General features: G+C 58.6%; 4 protein-coding genes across 10 annotated transcripts; all 4 read right to left on the reverse strand.

Annotated features, from left to right (window-relative positions):
• Positions 1-128: 128 nt before the first annotated feature.
• Positions 129-4,964, reverse strand: ZP1 (zona pellucida glycoprotein 1). Its single transcript, XM_058834935.1, has 12 exons — positions 4,251-4,964; positions 3,938-4,059; positions 2,381-3,866; positions 2,127-2,270; positions 1,854-2,038; positions 1,572-1,669; positions 1,279-1,406; positions 1,020-1,209; positions 793-943; positions 491-575; positions 289-410; positions 129-199 (listed from the first exon to the last, which is right to left on the reverse strand). Exons 1-11 carry the CDS (start codon positions 4,408-4,410, stop codon positions 292-294), a joined length of 2,868 nt encoding a protein of 955 aa, XP_058690918.1. The 5' UTR covers positions 4,411-4,964; the 3' UTR covers positions 129-199; positions 289-291.
• Positions 4,965-5,404: 440 nt separating this feature from the next.
• Positions 5,405-8,374, reverse strand: LOC131577278 (acyl-coenzyme A amino acid N-acyltransferase 2-like). Of its 3 annotated transcripts, none has more exons than XM_058834948.1 (4): positions 8,237-8,374; positions 7,096-7,565; positions 6,529-6,731; positions 5,405-6,143 (listed from the first exon to the last, which is right to left on the reverse strand). In XM_058834948.1, exons 2-4 carry the CDS (start codon positions 7,556-7,558, stop codon positions 5,556-5,558), a joined length of 1,254 nt encoding a protein of 417 aa, XP_058690931.1. In that variant the 5' UTR covers positions 7,559-7,565; positions 8,237-8,374; the 3' UTR covers positions 5,405-5,555. The 3 variants fall into 3 exon arrangements, with proteins under 3 accessions (XP_058690931.1, XP_058690938.1, XP_058690947.1); XM_058834955.1 differs by lacking the exon at positions 8,237-8,374 and adding an exon at positions 8,036-8,213; XM_058834964.1 differs by lacking the exon at positions 8,237-8,374 and adding an exon at positions 7,948-8,091.
• Positions 8,375-11,226: 2,852 nt separating this feature from the next.
• Positions 11,227-13,173, reverse strand: LOC131577294 (membrane-spanning 4-domains subfamily A member 15-like). Of its 4 annotated transcripts, none has more exons than XM_058834999.1 (6): positions 12,836-13,173; positions 12,507-12,626; positions 12,228-12,284; positions 11,732-11,887; positions 11,494-11,613; positions 11,227-11,346 (listed from the first exon to the last, which is right to left on the reverse strand). In XM_058834999.1, the coding sequence occupies exons 1-6, from the start codon at positions 12,989-12,991 to the stop codon at positions 11,338-11,340; spliced, it is 618 nt and encodes a 205-aa protein (XP_058690982.1). In that variant the 5' UTR covers positions 12,992-13,173; the 3' UTR covers positions 11,227-11,337. The 4 variants fall into 4 exon arrangements, with proteins under 4 accessions (XP_058690982.1, XP_058690971.1, XP_058691000.1 ...); XM_058834988.1 differs by having other exon boundaries at positions 12,827-13,171; XM_058835017.1 differs by lacking the exon at positions 12,228-12,284.
• A 4,459-nt stretch (positions 13,174-17,632) lies between these two features.
• On the reverse strand, positions 17,633-20,091 carry LOC131583044 (membrane-spanning 4-domains subfamily A member 12-like). 2 transcript variants are annotated; one of them, XR_009278434.1, is made up of 7 exons: positions 19,917-20,091; positions 19,583-19,702; positions 19,185-19,241; positions 18,932-19,063; positions 18,480-18,586; positions 18,314-18,397; positions 17,633-18,058 (listed from the first exon to the last, which is right to left on the reverse strand). XR_009278434.1 is itself a non-coding variant. In XM_058846809.1 (7 exons), the coding sequence occupies exons 1-7, from the start codon at positions 20,004-20,006 to the stop codon at positions 18,038-18,040; spliced, it is 618 nt and encodes a 205-aa protein (XP_058702792.1). In that variant the 5' UTR covers positions 20,007-20,088; the 3' UTR covers positions 17,633-18,037. The 2 variants fall into 2 exon arrangements, 1 of the variants encoding a protein (XP_058702792.1); XM_058846809.1 differs by having other exon boundaries at positions 18,480-18,593; positions 19,917-20,088.
• Positions 20,092-20,918: the final 827 nt, after the last annotated feature.

Raw genomic sequence — 20,918 nt, forward strand, 5'->3', positions numbered from 1 at the left:
GAAAAGGCTCCTGTGAAGGGCCGGGGTATAGCAGGGTGGGATCTGGGGGGGCTGTGGTGCTGCCAGCTTGGAAATGGGGATGAGGGACCCTCTTTCCTCCCCTCCCAAGGACAAGCCACCCTTAGAGCTGTGCTCTGCACAAGTTTTATTTTTCCAGTTTTCCCAGAGACATCCAACGGCATCCAGGTAGAGTCTGGAGCTGTGAGGAGGAAGAGGGGGAGGAAATAACTTAGAGGGATGAAGGGGTGTTTGAGATGAAGGGGCTTTTAGGGAGCAGAAGGCACTCACCCCTCAGCCTCTGTGTTGAGTTCCCCCTCTCTTGGGAACCTCAGGAAAGACAATGCATCCCTGGGATGTGACTGTCCCCGTGCTGTCACCTGTTGTCCTGTCTCCCAGAGACCTTCGCACTCCTGTAGGGAACAGCAGGTTGGCTTGGGAAGAGGGGGACATGTAGAGGTCTTCCCAAAGCCCTGGAGGCTCCCAGACTCACGTGAGGGCACTCCCAGCTGGCAGGAGGGCCGGCAGGGCTCAGGCTGGGCCAGGTGGCACACGGAAGCACTGCAGGAGATGTACACCTGCGGGCCACAGGAATGCCAGCATCACCTGGGGATCCCCAGAAAGGGTCCCCAAGCCTTGAGGAGCCTCCCAAAAGCAGAGTGAGCTTCCCAACAGGAAGAGACCGTGGGCAGCCAGAAGCAGGGTCAGTGCTGGGGTACATTTGGGGGTGTTGGGTTGAGAGATTCCCAACACTGGGACATTCCCAACACAGGGATTCAGGGGGATCCTCCTCACCTCCCCCTCCAGCACGGCCATTCCGGGGGTCTCCACAAAGGCGAAGGTGGAGATGACAAAGCGCTGGTAGTGGCTCGGGAAGGGCAGCTCCGGAGTGGCTGGACCCATTGGAATCAGCCGTGTCCTGTAGTTGTCCCCTTGGAAGGGACACCTGTGTGGGAAACAAGGATGCTGTGTCAGCAGAGTGACCTCCCCTCACTCCCCTCTTCCCATCCTTTTTCACTCACCCCTCCACCAGGATGGGCCACTGGGGCTGGGATGTGGCGTGGGAGCCAGGGGAGGCCCAGCAGTGGTGCAGCACCAGCACCAAATTGGGATCTGTCTTCTGGAGGAGCCGGACTTCCACGTAAATGGGGTCCCGGAGCACCCTCACCAGCGGGAAATCACCCACAGGGTGGTAGGAGCTGTAGGATTCATCTGTGGGAATGTTGGGAGGGGTTGAGTGGGATGGGGAGTGGGATGGGGAGTGGGATGGGGAGCACTCACCGGTGGCAATCCGCAGCTGGAGCCCCAGAGGGCCCGGCATGGCCAGGGGGGCGGCTGTGGGGGGCACAGCCACCTCCACTCCCAAGGGAAGGAGGTCGCTGGAGTTGTAGATGCACTGGGCCTTGAGACTGAGGAAATGAGAGAGAGAAAGGTGGGAGATTCCCAAATCCTCCATCAGCCCCCTCAGCCCAAGTTATGGGGACACCACCACAGACATGGCAGGAGTGAGGGTTGGGTTGATCCAAGGGGGAATCCAGGCGCTCTGCCTGGATTTTTCCACCCTCTTCCCTTACATGTAGACGCTGTCCCGTGTGATGGAGCCACGGGGGGATCCCTGGACCTCGATGGTGGAGATCAGCTGGTTCTCATAGATCAACCTGTCCTCGACCACCTATGTAGGGAACACTGGAATGGGAAACATCCTGGGGAATACAGGGATCAGGATTTGAGGCAGGAGGCAGTGTGTGGGTGAGTTCTTTATCCTGAAGTTTTGGAGGGAGCATCCTGGAGGCACTTCTGTCCTGAAGTGACCCTACCATGCCCACCTGGGGTTCTCCGGGGTTTTCCCGCCCTACCTGGACGGTGGTGCCGCAGTGGGTGACAGGGAAGCGGAACACGACGAAGGCCTCAGACACATGGAGGGGCTCACATCCCGCCTGGCTGCTGGCCAGCTGCACGCTGTCCAGGTTGTACGGCGAGGACACCATTCCCCGTGGGACCACCAGGACAAAGTGTCCCTCCAGCAGGCACTGCACGGTGACTGTGATACCACAGAGAGGCTCCATCACCCTGAGCACCCTCTCCTGGTGCCGTGATGGGATTTTGGGATGTGCCTCTGGGTGTCCTACCGGTATTCCCATAATAGCAGGGTGTGGTACGGTCCATGTCGTCGTAGCAGCATCCTGCCTGCAGACATCCATCCCGTCCCTGTGGAGCCACGCACGGCATCCGGCCCAATGGCACCTGGCACTGCTCCCGTGTCAGCTGCATTCCTGGGGGGAAGCAGAGAGGAGACACAGCATGTCCCACCATGGGTTGGAAAAGCACCTTGAGGCTGTTTCTCTTTGTCCCAGCATCCCTCCATCCCATCTTCCTGCCTTACCTGCCCCTGCCGAAGGGTAGAAGAGCGCTGTGGGCTGCAGTAGGCTGGGCTGGGAGTGAATCCCAGGATGCAGCAATCCAGGCTGGGGCTGCAGCCCTGGGCGTCCCAGGCCTGGCTGGGGCTGAGCCTGGAGTCCAGGGCTGATGAAACCTGGCCAGGATGAGAGTCCTGGGTGCACAAAAGCTGGACTGGGATGGCCAGGATGGAGCAGCCCATTGTGGCCTTGGGACCCAGTTTGGGAGTTGGAGTGATAACTGGGACGAGATATTCCTGGCTGGTTTGCAGGCTGAGCTCCCGGGCGCAGGAATCCTGCTGGAGTCTGGGCACCAGTGGAGGTCAAGCCAGGTTGGTTGTGGGATACAAACCCTGGGCGAGTCCCTGGTTGGTTTTGACCCCCAGGATGGATTTGGGATACAAACCCTGGACGAGTCCCTGGTTGGTTTTGACCCCCAGGATGGATTTGGGATACAAACCCTGGACGAGTCCCTGGTTGGTTTTGACCCCCAGGATGGATTTGGGATACAAACCCTGGACGAGTCCCTGGTTGGTTTTGACCCCCAGGATGGATTTGGGATACAGACCCTGGACGAGTCCCTGGTTGGTTTTGACCCCCAGGTTGGTTGTGGGATACAAACCCTGGACGAGTCCCTGGTTGGTTTTGACCCCCAGGATGGTTGTGGGATACAAACCCTGGACGAGTCCCTGGTTGGTTTTGACCCCCAGGATGTTTGTGGGATACAAACCCTGGACGAGTCCCTGGTTGGTTTTGACCCCCAGGATGGATTTGTGATACAAACCCTGGACGAGTCCCTGGTTGGTTTTGACCCCCAGGTTGGTTGTGGGATACAAACCCTGGGCGAGTCCCCAGTTGATCTTGACCCCCAGGATGGTTTTGGGATACAGACCCTGGACGAGTCCCTGGTTGGTTTTGAGTCCCAGGATACACCATCCCAGGCTGGTTTTGGGATACAAAGCTTGGGCGCAGGTGCCCTGGCTGGCTCTGACTCCCAGGATGCACCACACTGGGATGGTTTTGGGATACAAGCACTGGGCGAAGAATCCCTGGCTGGCTTTGTTCCCCAGGCTGGGGGGGTTGCGCTCCCGGATGGATGAAGTTTCCCTGGATTTGGGTGACAGAATGAACCCCATCAGGCTGTGACAGAAGCCCCGAGTGAGCCGGATTGGAATGGTGCTGGATGCCAGGAAGCACTGAGCTGGGCGGGTACTGTCCCATGGTGTGAACCTGCTCCAAGCGATCTCGGGATGTGAGCTGGGATCCCGAAAGGGTAAGGGAGGACTCAGAGATCTGGTGCAGGCCAGTGTGGGAGATCACAACTCTGCTGTCCTGGCCCTGCTCCCATTTTCCATCCGGGAGCATCTCAGAGTCACCTGGCTTGGGGCAGGTCATGTTGACCTCGTAGGAGGTGACTGGGATCCCGCTGGACAGCAGCTCCTCCAGCTGCACCCGCAGGACGTAGCGGTTTTCCTGCAGGGAGACACGAGGGACAGTCACTCCCATCCTGCTGGAGGGGACCGTGGAGGGGACAGGAGCGTCACCTTGAACAGGACGTGGCAGCCCTTGTAGCCAGAGGAGAAGATGACAGAACCGTCCTCCCTGGAGTTCAGCCAGTGGAGGCAGATGGAGCAGTTGGCCACGTCAAAGCGGGAGCCAAACTCATCTGAGGGGACACCATGGACACAGGGAAGTGACACATCCAGGTGCATGGAAACCTCCCAGGCATCGGCAACAGCTGATCCCAGCCATTGGGCTCATCCCATTGGGATACCACTACCAGGGAACACTCCAGGTTTGGGGAGAATCCCAGAGAAATCCAGCACCCCAAAGGGATCCAGGGAGTTCCCCACTCACCCAGAACCTTGAAGCGGACGGTGCGGCCATGGGGCGGGAAGACCAGGAGCTGCATTCCCAACTCTCCGCAGTCGTGGCGGTACTTCAGGAGTGCCAGGGTGGCTCTGGGCCACGGGAACAGGAGGAAGAGGAGCAGGAGGAAGTAGCAGCTCCGTCCCATGGCAGTGACACAGACAGAGCGCGGGGCTCTGCAGCGTGGATTTATATCCAGATAGCTGGCATGCGGGGGGGGGATCAGGATCAGCTGATCCCGTGGGATGAGCTCTGCCCAGGGCTCCTCGCTCCTTTGCCACCAGTGACCTCAGTGCCCCAGCCCTGTGGTCACCTCCTGTGGCTGTGTCACGGTGACCAGGGACAAACCAAGCTTATCCCACACTTGGAGACTGTCCCAGTGAACAGGGAATGGAACTGATGCCGGGCGGGATGCCCAGCTGGATCAAGTTATGCAGGGGGAAAGGAGAAGAAAGGTGTGTGCCCACTTCCCCAGAGCTGCTGGGGACAGCAGTGACATCTGGACACGCCACTCCTGGAATAGCCATGGGACCAGGGGACACCGTGGCACAGCCCCAGCGGTGTCTGAGGGACTGGGAATCGGCCAGTTACCCCGAATCCCTGCTGCACCCTGCTAGCAGTGCAACAGGGAATCCAAAGTCCTCCATGTGCATTCCCTCTGCCTCCCTTTCCCCGGGCTTCCCTTCTGGGATTTATCTTCACTGCCGATTAAACCTCATCACCCCTCCCCACCCTGCCTGGAGTGCTGGTCACAGCCACTCCCTGTCCCATGCCCTGGACGTGGGAATGGGGTCATGCCAGCTCCCAGGAGCACAGGGATGCCAGCAGGAGGGCATGAGGAGCTGGGGGCTGGATGTGATTCCCTCAAACCTCCTCGGGAAGTGAGGGCAGCTGCAGAGCGAGCAGTATGTCCAGAGGTACAGCTGGGCTGATACATGGCCAATATGTGTTCTATATGTGCCCCATACGTGTCCTATGTATGTTTTGTGTAATACATGCCTGAGCTGTCTGTCCTGTGTCCTATATATGTTCCATATGTATCCAATATATATCCTATATGTCCAATATATATCCAATATATATATCTGATATATACCCAATATATATATCCCACATGTCCAATATATATCCTATATCTGATGTATATCCCAATATATATCTGATGTATCTCCTACATCTGTGTCCAGTCTTTTTCCCACACATCATCCCCCAGGAGCACAGGCAGGAGCCACCAGTGACACTTTATTCCCTGCAGTGACAATCCCGGTGACCCCAACCCCTTTTCCTCACCCCTCACAGCTTCGTAGTGGCAACTGACCCCAGATGGAGCTCCAAGAATCGCAGGATCTCCTGCCAGGAATGTTCCTGGGCTCGGGCATGGGGCTGGGGCTCTCCTCCCCATGCCACCGGCCTAGGAGTACCGCGGATGCTGGAGTTGCTGCACAGCGGGGATCCGGGAGGCTCGATCAGGTGCCCGGCGCCGGGATAGGACAGGATCCGGCCGCTCTCCGGCGGCATCCGCGCCAGGGCCAGCTCAGCAAAGAGCTTGCTGTTGAAGCTCCGGTCGGCCTCTCCCACCACAAAGAGCACCTTTCCCCGGATCTTCTCCACCGGGATGGCCGAGGCGCAGTAGGCGGGATCCCGGGGATCAGCGAAGATGGCCGAGTTGTCTATGGCTCCCACCTCGGTGAACAGGATGCACTCAGTGTGGTAGGGAATGGGAGGGATGCGGAGCTCCTTATAGACCAGCGGGTTTCCATAAAGGAAGGTTGTACCGTTGATCCACACCGTGGCCACCACCTGTGGCAGGAAGGTGGCCATGGCCAAGGCCGCCTCCGCACCTTTGGAGACGCCCACCACGCCCAGGCCGGGGCCTCGGACCTGAAGCAAGAGGAAATGGAGCCAGCTGGGATAATACACAGGGATAACAGATTTACTGGGACATCCCTGGGTGTCAGGACAAGGATGTCCTCATGGGATATCCCCAGCTGCCAGGACATCCTACTCACTGAGACATCCCCAGTACCTGGGACTTTCCTGGTGCTGGGCACAACCCTGGGACATTACCCCTGGTCACCTGGATGTCCTGCTCACCAGGATGAGGATGTCCCCAGGACAATCCCAGGCCACCTGGATGTCTGGCTCACCAGGATGAGGATGTCCCCAGCACAATTCCAGGCCACCTGGATGTCTGGCTCACCAGGCTGTCCCCAATCCCCAGCACATCCTGGCTCACAGGTGCCTTCCTTCACGCTCCAGGATTCACCTTGGGATGCCGGAGGAGCAGCTCTGCCGCTTCCTCGAAATATTCCAGGTCCAGCTGGGCCAGGACTCGGGGCAGGTCATCATAGGCGAAGAAGGCGAGGGCCAGCACGGCAAAGCCCTGGCTGGCCAAGAGCCCTGCCCGAAACTCGATCAGCCCCCCTGCACCCCCAAACATGTCGATGACCCCAGGGAAGGGGCCCGGACCTGTGGGAAGACAGAAAGAATGTCAGGGATAGGGCACAAGGTCCAGTATCCATGGGGTCCTGAGGCTGGGCATCCCAAGATCCTGAGGTTTGGTATCTCAAGGATCCCAAGGCTGGGCTTCCAGAGACCCCAGTTTTGGGAATCCCAGGGGTCCCAGGACTGGACAAAAACCCAGGAATTCTGTGGTTTAGCATCCCAGGAGTCCCAGTGTTGTTTCCCAGGGGTCCCGATGCTTGACATCCCAGGATCCCAAGGTTCAGTATCCCAAGGGAATACTATCTGGGTATCCCAGGGCTCCCAGGAACAAGCATCCTGCAAGCCCCAAGGTTTGATATCCCGGAATTCCCCGCTCCCCAGTGCTCACCAGGAGGCAGGAATAGGGCGCCACGGACCCTTCCCTCACGGATGGGCACCCGCTGCACTCCGGGGCCCACGTACCACCGCTCGGCCTCGCAGCATCCCAGCGGCTGCTCCCGGGGATCCGTGTCCAAGCAGAGCCCATCCAACACTTCCAGCCGGACCCGGAAGGGGCTGCCGGCCACATCCCGCTTGACCAGCCGTCGGAAAAGGGTGTCGGGCTGCAGGAACCAGAAGAGCCCCATGGGCCAGACCCCAGAGTAGCTGCCCCCCAGGGCGGCATGGAGCCCGGGATCCACCTCTCCCGCTCCGTCAGCGCGGAAAAAGGCACGGGATTGGAAGCGCTCGCCCTGCTCGTCCTTCAGCCATGCCCGGAGGGTGACAAGTTGGGATGGGGACAGTCCCCGCACCCGGATCTGCACCGGCCGGTCGGCCAGCGAGGACTGCGGTGTCACTGTCACCTCCACCATGGCGCACCTGGGAACGGGAATTACCGAGTGTCCCACAGGGATTGCCACGCCCAGGAGGCGGCTGGCGGCAGGGGCCTGTCCCCAGGGATCCTCACGGGGGACCCCCAAGATAGGGTTTGTGGTCCAGATAGTTCTGCTGGCATCCCTTCTTCCCTGTCCCTATCCCTCCTTCCCACGTCCCCATCCCCTCGTGGTCCCTGTCCCTTCTTTCCTGGTCCTTGTCCCCGCCTTCCCCGGTCCTTGTCCCCTCCTTCCCCCGTCTTTATTCACTCCCTTCCTGGTCCCCTCCGTTCCGTGATCCCTGTCCTCTGCTTCCCTGTTCCCATCCCCTCCTTTCCTCCTTCCCTTTTCCCCACCCTCTGACCCCAAATCCCCGCTCCAAAACTCACCCGGCAGCCGGGACACCCTTTTGCTCTCTATCTCCCAGCCCCGGCATTCCCAGCACCCCCCGTCCCCTCTCCTCATCCTCCTCCCCACCCCGGAGCCGGAGCAGGGTGGGGATCCCGGGGCTCCGAGCCCCCCAGTCCCGGGTGCTCCCCGCTCCCTCTCGGTGCGGCTCGGCAGGCCGGGAACAGGGATGCTGGCCCCAGTCCAGCCCTGGGAGGAGACACGCCGCTCTCCCACATCCGTCCCACCAGGAAATCGGCCTCCGAGGGCCCGAGCTTCTCCTTCTCTTACCCCGCCGGGTAAAGCCTGGGCCGTGGGCTCTGCAGAGGGAGAGGCTCGAGGATTCCTTGGAAATCATTAACCCGGGAATGGCGAGGGCAGAGCCCTCCGGCCCCATGACCCCGTGCCTGGCTGGCACCGGCTGCACCTGGAATTCCTGCCAGTCCCCACTTTCCCCTGTGGCACGCCCCCATTCTGGACATGGGTGGGACACCCCATCCCAATTCTGAGGGGCCCCCCAAATTGTCACCCCAGGATGAAGCTCCAGGGCTCCACATTTCCATCCCAGGGCTTCACACCGATTCCTGCAGTGCCATTTTCCACCCAGTGCACCCCTCTGTCCCCCCCATCCCAGCTCACAGCCACATCCTTCCCCAGGAATGCAGAAAGGGGTGTTCACACACCAAGAAAAACCAGAAACATTAAGAAATCCACGTGGATTTCCAATTTCCAGCCCCCACCAACTTCCCAGTGTTGCGCTCCACAGGAGGGTGTGTGACACCGTGTCCCCTTCCTTGCTGACAAGTTCCAGGGCTCATTCCCAACAGAATTCCCTCTTTGGAGAAAGGGGAACTGCAAGGAAAGAGGGGCCATGGCACACTCCAACCCTAGGAATGCCTTAGGGAAGGCCCCAGCTGGAGCCACCAGTCCCCAGAGCCACCAGAGGTGAATCTGTCTCAGTTCCTATTCATTTTTATAAAGAAAAGGTAAATTTGGGAAAGCAAAGTTCTGTTCCAGCCTCTGGCACCAGCCACGTCCTGATTACACAGGGATTGAGGGATCCAGCAGCTGTTTCCTGTGGAATCCACCCCCTCAGCTCTGTCCTGTTGTTTGTCCAACACTGAGGGTCCTGGCAGCGATTCCTGCCTGGCAAGCTGAGGAAAAACCCCCGGAAAGGAGCAGGATCCATAGGAATCCCGGCTGCATGGCCAGGGCGCGGCAGTCTCCCGATTCCCGCCTCATTCTGTGGCGGTGCTGCGCCTCACAGGCGTCTTCTGGAGCAGAGCCAGCGTATCCCGCTTTTCCACCCTCCTCAGCTGCTTCTTCTTGGCCCTCTTGAGCTTCAGGGGGTTCCGGATCTGGGAAATGGGAAAAGAGAGGGGATTTCATGGAATCACAGGATCCTGGAATGGTTTAGGTTGGAAGCGACCTTAAGGACGATACAGTTCCACCCCTGGCCATGGGCAGGGACAACTTCCACTAGTGCAGGAAGCTGCAAGAGCAATTCCAGGAGCATTTCCAGGACTGGAACAGAGTTTCAGAACGAGGCAGGATGGGCATGGGTGGCTCCCAGCCTCTCACCACCAAGGATTCAGGATCTAGGCAGGAATTTATCCCAAAACTAACCCCATCCTCACCCACCCTGAGCCTCCCAGATCTCTTCCCAATGGAAAAGCCATGATTTTCCCACATGGATCCCCATCAGGGCTGCATTCTCCTTGCTCTACCCACCCCATTATCCCTCAGTTCTGGGGTTCCCAAGCTTGGAACACACTTCCAGCATGCCTGGCTTTGCTGGGAATCTCCCAGTCCTCCCAGTATCCTCCAAGGATGGAGACAGGGAGAGGAACTGGATCAGATGCTGAATTAGATGCTGATCCATGGGGGGCTGGAGGCTGTGGGGTGTTCCCAGTGCTGTTCCCAGCTGGAAGAGGGGACTCACCACTTGGACAATCTCGGCTTTCCGCTCGTTTTCCAGGCGCCGCTTCAGGTTTTCCTCCCGCCGCCGCTTCTTTTCCTGTGGGAGCAGCACCAGAATATTCCCTGCAGATCCCTTCCTCCAGGATTAAACCCAGACCAGCACCAATGCCCACCCAAGTGTGAAATCTGCCATTCCAGCAGATTTTCCACCCCGGGTGAGGCTGGAATTGACCCAGGGAGTTTATTCCGAGTCAGTGACTTGGAGCATGTGACCGTCAGTGACTGGATTTGGCACCAGGACAGGGAATTCTCCATCCCAGCTGCCCTTTTCCTGGGCTCTGCCACAGCTCTGATGCCCGGGAAGAGGACAGAGACATGGGATAGCACTTGGGAAAGACTGGAATTCTCCCGCTCCCATTACCTCTTTCTCCCTCTGCTTTGCTTCCTCCAGCTGCCGTGCCAGATCCCGGACCAGCTTCCTCTCCTGCCTCTCCTTCATTTTCCGTGCCCAGGATGTGCGAAGCGCCTTGTCTTGGATCATGTGGGAGAACCTGGGTGGGCACAAGGGAGGTGTTGGCTCCTCAAAAATCCCGGGATGCAGCCAGGGCCACTCCAGCTCCTTTCCAGAATTCCATGAGACTCCTCGGAGCACCCCACGGCATCCTCAGCTCCTCGGCATCCCCTCCAAGTAATCCCTGTCACCTCTGGATGCTTCCTAAAGCCTATGGATACCCCGGAACCCCCGCACAAGCCCCCCCAGAAACCCCCAAACAATCCTGCCACCCTCAAAATTCCCCCAGACCTCACGATCCCCCAAAAAGCCCTTCTGGAGCCAAGGGTTCCCCCAGGAACTGCCCCCCCACCCCAATCACCCCTCCCTTCCCACCTCTTCTTCCCGGGATCCTTCCACACTCGTCCCGACTTGGGCTTGCCCCGTGGGATGGCTACCACCACCTCCTGCCGCTTCTTGCCGCCTTTCCGCCGCCGCCGAGCCGCGGCCGGAGCCGAGGCGGCCCCGCTGGGCCTCTCGGGGGTCGCTCCCGGTCCCGATCCCGGGGTCCCCCCGTTCTGCCCCTCCATGATCCACGCGGCCCCGCGGCGTCGCACAGAGATGACGTCAGAGTCACGCTCCCCGCGGAAGCGCGAAGCCAGGGAGCTTCCCTGGCCGCCATTTTTGTATTGGGCAACATCCTCTGCGCGCGGCTGTGGCCGCCATCTTTGTGTCGGGTACGGCCGCCATCTTTGTACCGGGCAGCACCGCCTACCACCGTGGCCGCCGGTACCGGGACACCCGAACTCCTCCAAACACACCCGGGCCGAGCCCCCCCCGCACCCCGAGTAACCCCCAGAGACACGCGCGGGCTGGGGAGAGGCCTTTATTGGGGGCCGAACACGCTGAGGGCATCCCAGGGTAATCCGGTACCGGGGACCCCCCTCCGGGATGCGGCACCACGTGCGGGGCTTGGCCGTGGCTACAGCGCCTGGGAAAGGAGAAACAGGGAAATCGAGGGAAATCTCTGGGAGGCACACAGGAACGCCCGTACCGGGGCGGCCCTTCGGAGGAGGGAAGGAGTGGATCAGCATTCCAGGGATTCCCAGGGATTCCCAGGGATTCCCGCCTCCCTCACCAGCTGGCTGTATGTGTTCTGCCGGACTGTGTCGTATCCAAACGCCAGGACCGCCACGGCCACACAGAATTCCAGGAGGCCGAGGAGCACCATGGTGCAATCCAGCCCGTTGCTCAGGATCTGCAAGGAGGAGGAGAACGGGAATATCCCTGGATCCACCGCCCGAACGGGACCTGGATCCTTGAGCACCCCACTCGGGAGGCTCCGGATTCCCCGGTGCAATCCCGGGTGTCCGTACCTTGCCGTTCATGCTGAGGCACCATTCCGGGCGGGTCTGGAAGGGCCCGGGTTTCCCGCAGCCGGGCATGTTCTGAATGATGGCTGTGCCATGGATCCCGGTGGCCACCAGCGTGCCCAGGACAACGCCCACATTGACCACACAGCAGGTCTTGACCTGCGGGAAGCACCCGGTGACATGGACCCCGGGAAGGGCTGCTTCCCACATGGGCTGTTCAACTGGGATCAAAGATCTCCTGGAGAAGCTGCCCAGTTTTGTCCCACTCATCCCACAGTGATTCCAAAGGCCGTGAGGGTCTCCTGGACCTTTTATCCCCCTTATCCCACAGTGACCCCGACCCCCATCCTGTGCTCCATGTGGGAGAGCTCGGCACTTCCCGAGGGGGAGACTGGCCTGTGGATCCCATGGGATGAATCCAGGCTGTGGAGCGGTGGCAGCTGCTGGAAGGGACGTAAGGAATGGGAGGACACGTTGTCCCTCCCAGCCTGGATCTTACCAGCACAGGGCTGTCTCTCCTTTCACTTTCCACCAGCAACGAGCCCGAGACCAGGAGCTACTTGGAACAGCGGGAATTGATGTCAGCAGGAAGGCACCCCTCCTCCCTGCCACCCCATCCTGGCGTCCCTCCAGCTGGGAATTGGGGTTCAGGGATAGACAAACACCCCAGAATGTGCGTGTGGGGGCGTGGGGTGTCAGTGGAGACCTGGTGACCCTGGGATATTGTCCCCAGTCCCCCAGGATTCCCTGAGATTCCCATGTCCTCATCCCGACTTACCAGGATCCCCAGCCAGAAGAGGATCCCGCTGGCCACAGGGAGGGAAGGGTTCTTGTGCTCCGACACTGTCAGGATGACCCCGAAGCAGATGTGGACAATTCCACTGAAGATGTGGATTGTCTAGGGAGGGATGAGGGAGAGGGATCCCGATCCCATTGCTGTGAGACGCATCCCACCCCAATCCCACATCCCAGTCCTGGGAAGGGTCTGGGAGAGGCACCTGTCCCAGTGTCCCCTCCACCCAGACAGGGAGAACCTCCAGCAGGACAATTCCTGCAGATCCCCAATCCCTGCTGGGCCCCTGGAAGGCCATGTCTCACCCCCAACACCTTGGGATGAGCCTTCCGGAAGCCTTGCGTTTGGAATGACGTCTGTGCAGGTGCCTGGGAGCCTGAGGCCAGCTGGGCCGCCCGCGGATCCGTGGCTGGGATCACCTCCGTGATGATCCTCACACTGCCGGCATCGGTCACCGTGGTGGCCGCCATGGCCTGGGAATGAGCCTGGGAAGATGAAGGAATTCCCAGGTGCCTTCCTCCTCTTCCTCTTCCTCCTCGCCGTGGTTCCTTTGCTGTCCGAAATCCCCAGGAGGTGCCGGCTAGGCAGGGACACGCTCCCGCTGCCCTTTGCTCCCTGCGGGAAGCTCGCTCATGGAATTCTCGTCAGGCCCCTCTTGCTCAACGAGGCAGCTTTGCCAGTGGAGGCTCCCAAAATCCTGCATGGGAAGAGGGAGGGAGCAACAGGGAGCCTTTCCCTGGGCTCTGCAGCCTTGGGAAGGGTTGGATGCTTTTCCCTCAGGATGCTCCAAGACCCCCTTTACCAGCATCAAGCAAGTCCTTTCATCCCAAATTGTGGATGCTTTGCTTGGGAATCACTCCTGCAATTAGCTTGGTACCTAACGAGGTGTTCATAACCTAACCCTGCCCACTTCCTAGGAAAAACTCGGATTGAGGAAACTTTATAAACCCTGTTATAAAGGAAGCTCCTTCATTGCCATTTTTGGGAATTCTCCCTCCTCTATCCCAGTGGATTTGTCCCCAGTGAGGACACACAGGAGGGATTCTGGGTTCCCTGACAATCTCCATCAGGAGCCAGAGGGAAAGGAGATGCTGTTATTTGTGATGGGAAATGGGAGCTCAGGCTGGGAATGGAGGCACCACACATGGCAAGGGAATCCCGAGGGATTCAGAGGCCCCTTCCTGCCTCCATCCCTCCCTCCTCCCAGAAAAACAGCCATGTCCTTTTCTCCAGGACCATTGGGATACCCCAGGGGACCTGGAGGACCCCCCCGGGATTCCTGGATGTCTGATGTGTGCAGGGTAGGAATTTCTTGGCAGAACGGGAATTTTTAGGTCCAGAATTTGGGCATCTCTGCCTGGGAAAGAACAGGACCCTCCAGCTGACGATTTCGGGAGCGGGTGGAGCAACTTTTGGAAGTTTTTTCCTTCCCTCTGGCTCTAGAGGGAGCTGAGAGGCCGCGTTTGGAAGCAGACGAAGCTTCTTCCAGAGCTCGGGAGGCTTCCAGCCCTGGAACCGGCTTGGAACAACCTGGGCTAGTGGGAGGTGTCCCTGCCCATGGCAGTGGGGTGGAACTGGATGATCCTTAAGGTTCCTTCCACCCCAAACCATTCCAGGATTCCGCACCCTCCCAAAGCTCCCACACACCAGGGAATGGGACACTCCCTCCAAACCAGCCTAAAACATATCCCAAAAAAGAGCTGGAAGAACAGACCTGGAAAGCAAAGAGCAGCAACTCACGTCTCCATCCTGGCTCCAATGGCATTCCTCCATCCCACCCATGACCTTCCTCCATCCTGCATCCCTGATGGAAGCGTACACTTGGCCTTGTAAAGGGCTGCATCTGGCAGCACAGCTTTCCAGGAAAAACATGGACATGGATGAGATTCAGCCTCTTCATCACATTCCTGATGCCTCAGAGCCTTTAATTCCTGCTGGTGCCTTATTCCTCTCAACACTCCAATCCTAACAATCCCAGGGATCTCATTCCAGCCCCGGGAAGGAACACTTGAGCCCCCGTGGAAATTCTGGGATCCCCTCTTCAGCCTTTAGGCAGCCGGGGTATCCTCCCCCATTATCCACGGCTCACATTCCCAGCCAAAACCACCCTACACGGTGGATTTCCTCCCAAATCCGCCCTTCCAGATTCCTACAGCATTCCTGAAGTTCCAGCCTTGCAGCCAGAAAGAGCCGTGACTGCCCTCAGCCCCCAAAACCCCACTTCCTGAGCGAGTTACCCATAGAAAAAGCGCTTTCCCCCTTCCTCAATTAACCCAGGTCCAGCTGGGGATGGCAGGAGCCCAAGGTAGGATGTTGGGATTTGTTTTGGAAGCGGATTCCAGAGGAGGTGAAGCTTTGAAGCAGATGCAGGGAAGCAGCAAGGCCGGGCGGTGGAACTTTCCAACCTTTTCTTTGCAGGAACTTTTGGCTTTGTAGATATATACAACACATTCCTTGGATTTTAATGTTCATTTTCCTATTTTCTAGGACAAGTTTTGGATGGGGAAAGCCTGGCTGGATGCTCTGGAGGGATCAGTAAGACCCTCCTACATTCCCTCCCACCAACACAGGACAAAATTTATGAGCCTGGTGGAACTGAAATTCTTTTTCCAGCCCCAAAATCCATGAGTTTTTTTCCAAAGAAAATAGATTACAATGGAGAAAAGCTCTCCACAGAAACTTGCTGCTTCCTGGGACAAACTTTATATCCCCATAAAAATACCAAAAGTCAACATTTTGCTTTGCTTCCAGGTGTTTCTGATTCCCACAGGGCTCTTTCCATACTGATTCCAGAAGGAAAGTCATGTTTTCTGGGAGAGGTTTCAGATTTTTTTGCTTTAAAGATCCCAGTGTCCATCCTGGATTAAGGAATCTGGAGCTGGGAGCAGGCAGGAGGTTGAGGGGGCAGTGCTGCCTGCTGGAGTGATCCATACCTGGCATTTGGGACACGGTGACATCGCTCCCAAACCCTGTCCCAAATGTGTCCATCAACCCCTGCACGTGACATTCCAACCTTTGATCTGCTCATTCCCAGGAAAACTGAGGCTGCAGAAAAGTTCCAGTATTTCTCCAAGGCTTTACTGGCATTGACTTCCACTGGCAATCCTGGACTGAGACCTTAAACACTTCCAGGGATGGGGCAGCCACAGCTCCCCTGGGAAATCTATTCCAGCACCTCACCACCCTCACAGGGAAGAATTTCTTCCCAATATCCCGTCTAAACCCACCCCCTGGCAGTGGGAAGCCATTCCCCCATGTCCTGGAACTCTAGGCTCTTTTCTAAAGTGCCTCTCCAGCTCTCTTGGGGCACCTTCAAGTGCTGGAAGAGTCTCCAAGATCCATCTCTTCCCAAGGGGAAGAGCCATTGGGACACCCCAGTTCATTCCACAGTTTCCCCTTCCTGCTCCTCCTCCAAGGGTTTTGGTTTTCGTCAGGGGTCATCACCAGCAGGGACACAAAACTCTGTGGTCCCTGTCACCTGCCATTCCCAATTCCTAGATGTCCCCACTCCCCCGCCCAGGGCTGCAAATTCCCAACTTAAAAAAAAAGATGTATTGAAACCCCCGACATTTCCATAGAGCCTTCAACACTTATTCCAGTATTTTCAGGGAAAGACACCTCTAAACACTGGGATACTCTGGGAAAACAGACCCTGATGCCGGTGGAAGAGGAGGAAGCCTCCTTCCCAGGAAACCACCACACTGGGAAAACACAGAGCTTGGATGGGAGGTGGGATGGCTTTGTGGTGGTCCCCATGGGGCTGGGAGAGGCTGGGATGCTCCAGAGCCGCAGGTGAGGAGCTGGAGCCGTAATGGGTTGTGGCCACGGGATGAGCAGAGACAGCCTGTTCATCCTGCTCCCAAAATCCCTGGGGCTTTTCCTACTGATCAGGCTCATTATTTTTTCAGAGCCAGGAACAGAAATAACTGACAGGGAGTGAATAATCCATGAGGCTTTGGCTGAGCAGCCAGAGCATTGTCAGGAGTGTAGAAAGGAGAAGGAAAACACTTAAGTCACCCCAAAACCTAATGGAATGTTCAAGGAGGTCACTGGTCCCACTCTGGCACTGGAGGGGAAATTTGGGATGGATACTGACCCCAGAAATCCTCCCACACAGCACTGGGAACTCACCAGGATGTTCCCACCCCCTGGAAAATCGGCGCTGGGATCTCTTTCCTCACCTCCATCCCACCTTTCTATTTCCATGAGCTTGGGATGCTCCTTAAATAACTTGATGCTACTGGATGCTCGTCACCCCCTCGTTAAATCCACCAGTATTCCCACAGATGCAGGGTAATTAAGGGTGGACCCATAAATGAGCTTGTCAGGAGCTGACAAACCTGGTCCTGTTCAAAATTATCCCAGAGCCCTTTTGCTTCCCTGAAAATAATTTTTTTTTAGGAATTGCTGCATGGATAAGGTTTGGGAGCACCCCTCAGCTCCATTCTCACCACCCAGGATTGTGGGAACAGGGAGCACATGGCACCGGTGTCCCCACGTCACCCCACGGAGCAGCTCCAGCCCCGGGGCGGCTTCTCCGGTGGCGGAAGAACCGGGATGTGCTGGCGTCACCGGCATCGCCGCCGGCTGCCCGGCTGCTCCAGCCGAGCTAAATATAGCGGAACCGTGCTGGAATGTGGGGGGTTGGGGGGTTTGGGGAGCAGAATTCCCTCAGGAGATCAGGTACCCTGGTTTAGAGGGTGGAATTCCAGCAGGAGAGGGGATTAGAGGGGCGGAATTCCCTCAGGTGAGCAGGTACTGAGGGGTTTATGGGGACAGAATTCCCTCAGAATCAGGTACTGGGGTTTAGGAGGATGGAATTCCCTCAGGAGAGAGGTTTAGAGGGGCAGAATTCCCTCGGGAGAGCAGGCACCAGGAGTTTAGAGGAGCAAAACTCCCTTGGGAGCAAGAGCCAGGGGTTTAGGGGAGCAGAATTCTCCTCAGCATAAGCAAGCAGTTTTCAGGAGTTCAGCAGGGGCAGAATTCCCTCAGGAGAGAGTGGGTATCTCTCAATCAGGCAGGATGAGCCTCTTTTCTGAGGGACAGCAGCTCTGTGAGGAGGAAGTGTAGCTCCCATGTTGAAAATTCCCAAATTCAGGAGACACAAGCCTGGAGAGAGCATTTATTCCCAAGATAAAATGAAGCCAACAGGGGACGAGCCGAGGTAGATGCTCCGGTGACCCACCCGGCTCCTGGCACACATCAGGCTCACTCCAAACCACCAGACCACCAGGAATTCCTGAACCCCAACTTGAGTGAACCCCAGCATCCCCACCAGGAATTTACAGGCAGGAATTGCCCAAGATTCCCCCCTGGAGAAGCCCCTTCCCACAGCAGCCAGCAAGTGGAGCCCCTCAGACCAGGCCCAGGGGCACAGGGGCAGGGAATTTGGGGGTGTCCCTGGCTTTTTGGGGGGGGACCAGCACATCCCAGCCGGCAGCACAGTGGGAGGAGGATGCCGTAGCCCTGGGATTTAGGAGCAATGGAGGCAGGATCCCATTCCAACATCCTCGGTGTCAGACTTCGGGAGCAGTCAGCTGCAAAGAGATTGGGAGGTGTTTTGGAAAAGGGGCAGGAACTGGGGGACACCCCCCCCCGCCAGCACCCACAGGGGTTTGGGATCTCCTCCCCATTCCCAGAGCAGAGGGATGGATGCTCCAGGATGCTCCCTGGGGATTGGGGTAGGATGTTTTCCCAGGGAGGGGACACAGATGGCAGCAGGATGGGGACTGTCATCCCAGGAGCCATCCCAATGGTGATGCTGCTCCTATCCAGGCTATTCCTTGGATCACCTCAGTGTAGCTGGGAGGCTGAGGCAGCTCTGCTGGTGGCACGGCCAGATCCACACGGGTGGCACTGGGGACAATCAGCATTGCCTGGGAAAAACGGGGATTATGGGAGACACTGGGATCATGGGAGGCAGTTTTTGGGTCCATCCCCACCACCCCCTCTTCCTACCTCATTGGAGCTGAGGCGGGTGGCCCGGCACCAGAAATTGGCGGTGGCCACGGCGATGCAGAATTCCAGGATGGTGAAGATGAGCAGCACGATGGAAATCCCATTCCCTGCGAGCTCCAGGATGGGGAAAACCCTATCAGTACCCTCCCCGCAGCACCCAGGAGGACAAACCCCACACAGGGCAGCATTCTGTAGCTCCCCCTTCCTCTCCGTCTGCATCCCCAGCTCCAAGGTCTCGCTCCAAGCCCTCCATCCCGCCGTTTTTATGGCTCATGGATGCTTCCAGGGGGTGACTCATCTCCCGAGGTACCAGCCTAAAATAGGTCGTGCCGGCAGAGGAGAAACCGCCACCCCAACGGGGATTTGGGAAAGGGCACAACACCCCTTGAGGGCTGGAGAAAATGCCCTGGGGCGGTTCCCAAAGGCCAGAATTCCGCCATGGGGGATTTTACCAGGACAAGATAGCTGTAGTAGTTGAAGTTGGAGCGGTAGAGCCCGTTGAGGTTGAGGTCCACGATGAAGGCCACGATTCCCAGGAGCGCGAAGATGGCACTGATGACGTTCATGGTCTGGCTGCCCTTCACCTGCGGGCACCCAGGGGGCTTTGGGAGGGGGTGGCAGACCCCCCCCCCCCCCCAAAAATCCCAGAGGGACACCCCACCCACCCCACGGGCTCACTCCCAGTGTGCTCCCAGGAAAACTCACCGCGCATTCCGTGGGGCTCTTCTCGGCGCCGATGGAGAGGCACCCGGAGATGATGAACTGCAGCAGGAAAGACGGGGTTCAGCTGGCACTGAGGGCACCCCAAGCACCCCAAACCTGCCCAGAGGTGGCACTAACGGGGCACAGGGGACACGGTGACCCCCCCGCCCTTGTTTTCCAGCTGCCGAGGCCTTGGGAGCTGCAGGTGCATCATTCCCGGTGGGCATCCCTTCCAATGTGTGTCCCACCTGCTGGCATGCCCCCCAGCAGGATTCCCTTCCCTATGAGCTTCCCTTCCTGGTGGGAATCCCACCCCCCTAGCCACTCTTTCCTGGTGGGTATCCCTCCCTGGTGGGCATCTTTTCCCGGTGGGCATCCCTTCCCAGCCCCCTGGCACGCACCGACACACCGCCCAGGAAGGGGATCTCTCCAATGACGAAGACGGAGGTGTAGACATTGGTGAGCGTGGTCAGGACGATCCCGAAGCCGATGTGCAGGAATCCCGTCATAATCTGGATGGTCTGGAAGAGCGGGATGGGTGGGAATGGGGTCAACTCAACCCTCCCCGCCCACAGAGCAGCCCTGGGCAGGGGGGATGCCTTAATCCCAGCGTCTCTCCAGAGCCACAGCATGCCCTGAGGGATCAGCAGGAATCCCCCGGGAATGAGCTGAGGAGAGATTTTCCAAGGGTTTCTCCTCCCGAACTCCCTCCGCCCGCCCCCCCCCTAAACTCACCCCCATGACGCGGTTCTTGCCCTTGGGGAGGGTCTCCGCCGTGTACATGACGGCGCGGCTGCCCAGCCGGAGGCTCCCCATGCCCTGCATGAGGAGAGCGGGGGGCACCGGGACCCCCCGGAGCAGCCCCGGTCCCCACCGGGGCCGCCCCCGCCCCACCCCGCCACAGCCCGCGCCCATTGGCTGAGCGCCGTGACGTCAGCGGCTGCGGCATTCCCCCCCGGGCACCGCCCAGCCCACGGGGGACACGGGGGGACACGGGGGGACACGGGAGGATGGAGGGGACAGCCCCCCAGAGCCCGGGGAGGGGCGGGAAGTGGGGCTGCGTGGAGCTGGGAAGATGCTCCGTGGGCTCTGGGGGGCTGCGCGGGGTGTGGGGAAATTCCCGGTGATGTCCCCCCATTCCGGGCAGGGCTCCAGGACACCGGGTTCCCGCCGGGAAGAGCTGCTCATCCCAAACCCACATGCAAGGGAGTTAAGGAGATCGGGGTGCTAGCCCTGCCCCGAAAGTCCCCCTCCCCAGACTGCGTGTCCCCCCCTCATGCCCGCTCCTTCCAGCTCCACGCCGTGTTTACAGGAGCGCAGAAAGAAAGAAAGAAAAAAATAAATAAATTTTAAAAAAACAACACCAACAACAACAAAAATAAAATAAAGGGAAAAAAAAAAAAACCAAACCAAAAACCACCAAACCACGCCGCAGCAGATTCCTGGAAGAAAAGTCCATCAAGGGCCATTAGGCTCCTGCGGCTCCTCCCCGCAGAGCGGGGGCACGGGCGCGGGGGGGCGGCACCCAGGACACGGAGCTGGGCACTGCCCTGATCCAGATTTCCCCTGGATCTTCTTCCCCAGGGAGGGGTGGGCCTGAATATCCTGGCTCTGGTCCGTGTTGCAGGAGGGGAGGAGTAGAGGGGATCCCCCACACTGATCCCCCAAACTTCCCCCCCCTTTCATTCCCCATTTTTAAGGTGTCCAGCCCCGAAGAGAAGGAGCCGAGAGCTCCAG

The sequence above is a fragment of the Poecile atricapillus genome, chromosome 1 (assembly GCF_030490865.1).
Source record: "Poecile atricapillus isolate bPoeAtr1 chromosome 1, bPoeAtr1.hap1, whole genome shotgun sequence".
Taxonomy (NCBI): Eukaryota; Metazoa; Chordata; class Aves; order Passeriformes; family Paridae; genus Poecile; species Poecile atricapillus.